This window comes from Penicillium daleae (assembly GCF_028827525.1).
Source record: "Penicillium daleae strain IBT 16125 chromosome Unknown utg000009l_segment0_segment0, whole genome shotgun sequence".
Taxonomy (NCBI): domain Eukaryota; kingdom Fungi; phylum Ascomycota; class Eurotiomycetes; order Eurotiales; family Aspergillaceae; genus Penicillium; species Penicillium daleae.
This window is the reverse complement of record NW_026623157.1, coordinates 4129524-4132791: the sequence shown is the minus strand read 5'-3', so window position 1 is coordinate 4132791 and position 3268 is coordinate 4129524. Positions and strand designations below refer to the sequence as shown.

Genomic DNA, 3268 nt, shown 5'->3' with positions numbered 1-3268 from the left:
GGTGAGACTGAGAGAGAGGGGGAGTTGTGTGTACCGTGATTATTGTCGTGGTCGATGGGTGCTTGGCGTGTGGAAGCGAGTTGATGCTGGGCTAGAGGGTTGGAGTACTGAGTAGAAGGTGGGTCGCTGCGAAAGGCACTACACAGCCAAGAGATAAGCCAGTTCAAGTAAATTACGGAGAACAAGGAGTTCGAATGTTGTCAGTTGAGAGGGGGGTCATTCGGACACCCCAGGATGAAAAGTAGTGGATTACTGATGCAAATAATAGATATCTCCAGTCTGGAACTGATTACATCGAATAAAAGAGAATTGTGAAAACTGCGACATGACTGTCCTCAATGGTACCTGATCCTCGCTCAGGATTGGTGTGCCATCGACCAAGGTTGGTGGGCGACACTTGATGCACTTTGTACCGAAGAATATTTTCGACGCAGCAAGGCACAGCAAGAGCTTACCCGTGCCCAGCAACCATTAGTTCAGGGCTTAGGAACCTGCCAGGTTACTAGTCTCGTTGTTGCCAGGGTAGAAGAAAGCCGCCAGACTAGGAAGGTGTTAGTTACTTCAGGACAAGCATATGGAAGTGGAACTAAACTCACGCAATGATAATATAGGCAGCAAGCAACAGGGCACCTTCGAGGTAGTTACTCCGGCCATCCAGGACCAGGAAGTTAACCACAAAGGCTGTCACAAAGAGACAGATGGTCTCGAACAAGGTGAAGTACAGAGACATGTCCTTATCCATGCACCAACCCAGGATGACGACAAGTGGGGTGACGAAGATGGCTACAGCATGGATGGTTAGCATATGTCGACAAAGAAGAGTTAACCACTTGGGAGGAAGTCAACACATACCAATCTGGATACTACTTCCAACGGAAACACCTATGGAAAGATCCATCTTATTCTTCATGGCCACACTGACTGCCGTAACGTGCTCCGCCGCATTACCGACGATAGGCAGGATAATTAAACCGATGAATGCCTCACTGACGGAGGAATTCTCGATCATGTTGGGGATGGCATCAACCAGGAATTCGGCGCAGACGGCCACCAGACCGGTAGACAGCAGGAGCATAACCACGGCGGCGGTACGCGACATCGCTGGTTCCGTCTCTACGACGGCAGCCTTTGGGGCCACCAGATCAGTAGGGCCAGCCACACGAGCAGCGCCACGGGCGAATTGGACAGCATTGCCGACCGGGGGTTGACGGCTGACTCGTGCGGGGAGCGAGTTACTACGGGAGAGACCAGGGCGTGAAGCAGCAGACCCGAGTTGGGGGGATTGGGTGGGAGTCTGAGAACTGAAGACCGTGTTGGACAGCAAAGAAGGAATAGGCCCGAATGGAGAACGTTTCCGCTGCTCCGTTTCTCCAGCGCCAGGCATGCCAGCAAAGTTGGGGGCCGAGGTGAATCCTTTCATTTTAGGGTGACCATCCTGTGTCTGCTCTGTCTGGACAGGAGGCTGACTGCGAGCTTTCTCGGCTCTCTGCTCTCTGCGCTTCTTGCGTTCACGCTTGCGCTCCTTTTCACTACGAGCACTTTCCATGCGGCCCAAGGCAATACCAAAGTCACGAGACCGGAACTCGGAGGCCTGGCCTGCATCGTCATCGGCGTCGTAGCGAATCTCCTCACCAAGGTCGACAGCACAAGAGTTGGCCTCATTACTGGCGATCGAGTTGCCAACCGACGCCTGATTCTCATCAATCATGACCTTCTTCTGGATGGACTGGCGTGAAGTGGTTCCCTTGGAGCTGGTGCTGGACTTGCGACGCCGGCGGCTCTTCATGGCCCTCTTGATGCGCTTGGCCGTAGTCCAGGAACTCGTGGTGTCGACAGATTCATCACTTGAGCTGCTTGACGAATCGGAGGAGCTGTTCATGAAATCTGCCAAAACACCGGGATGTGACTCCTCATCAATAATGCGCTGCGGGATACTGGCGTATAAGTAGGAGTGGGTTCTGAGCTGGAAGAGAATGTACAAGATGTACACCAGCAGGAGGACCACACTTGTACCACGGCTAACCTTCAGTGTTCGGCGATCGGCCTCTTCAGCGTTGGAGAACGAGGCATGAAAAGCAGTGGGTAGAAGGAGACTTGTCACAGCCAGACTGAGCATACAGGCGCTCATCTGCGTGACAGTGCTGTTATAGATCTGTTCCTGGAATCGCAAGCCACCCAGCAAGAATGCCATACCCAGAATAAGCAGCAGGTTTGCCAAAATAGAACCCAACAGGGAAGCCTGCACGATACGGATTTCATTCTTGACGAGGGCTATGATGAAGATGATCAGCTCGACGGCATTACCGAACGAGACGTTGATCAGGGCGCCCATGGTGTCGCCAAGTCGGCTGGCGACACTCTCGGTTGCATGGCTGAGCAGTCCAGCCAGAGGGATGATAGCCACAGCGTTCATGGCGAAAATGACAGCCGGGTTAAGGCCTGCAGCTTCGACGGCAATACCCACTGGCACGAAGACCAGCAGGATGTTTACCCAGCTGTGACAGAGGGCATCCTTGGTGTGGTTGTAGAACCGAACGGTCCCGCTGCGCATGCGGGTGATGAGACCCGGTTTTTGAGATTTCTCTTCCTCTGCAGGCCCTGCTGTCGCAGCAGGGCCCGGTGCTGGGGTAGTCACTTCAGCATCTTTCGAGATAATTGAAGACTCCGTAGAGCGATCGACTTCGGGAATCTGGCTCGGGGCTTGGGAGAGGGTCGAGATTTGGGTGGGCAGGTCGCGAGAATTGGCGTGAGCTTTCGCCCACGAGTTAATACGGTCTGTTTGGATTTGGCGAGTCAGTTGCGCGAGATCGATAAGCAAAGATAACGAGTGCCAGTTGCAGCTCCTTGGAAATCCTGGTCTGAGAGGTCACGGATGGACTTACGCATGTATTTCAGGAACCAGCGGCTGATTCAAGGCGCAAGGCAGTCAAGCCTAGAGGAATGTGAAGCAGGAGAGTATTGTCTGGACAGACAAAGCCCGGAGAATGAGCGAAAACATCAGGGGGGAAGGAGCGGGCCTGGGCTTATTTATCGCGAGCCTTGGCGGTGTCTTGGCGCTGACGGGTGTGGTTCCGGAATCCAGTCATTTCTTTGGTCTGACTGTTGTACTGCGACAAACAACAAACCCACAATTGACAATCAGGACTGGCTGCGACAGCCACCGAATTTCCAGAATTCAACACCCTCTCCATAAATGCCAGAATATGCAATCCAGTATGTACCGAAAAAGCAAGCTGGCAGATCACCCGACGATCCACGAATGTTGACG

At 53.3% G+C, this 3268-nt stretch overlaps 1 protein-coding gene across 1 annotated transcript; it reads right to left on the bottom strand.

The window, feature by feature from the left end:
- Positions 1-483: 483 nt before the first annotated feature.
- Positions 484-2886, bottom strand: N7458_012638 (uncharacterized protein; the record flags this gene model as incomplete). The annotated part of the gene is made up of 4 exons (XM_056916019.1): positions 484-541; positions 597-783; positions 853-2775; positions 2883-2886. The coding sequence occupies 4 exons, from the start codon at positions 2884-2886 to the stop codon at positions 484-486; spliced, it is 2172 nt and encodes a 723-aa protein (XP_056760773.1).
- Positions 2887-3268: the final 382 nt, after the last annotated feature.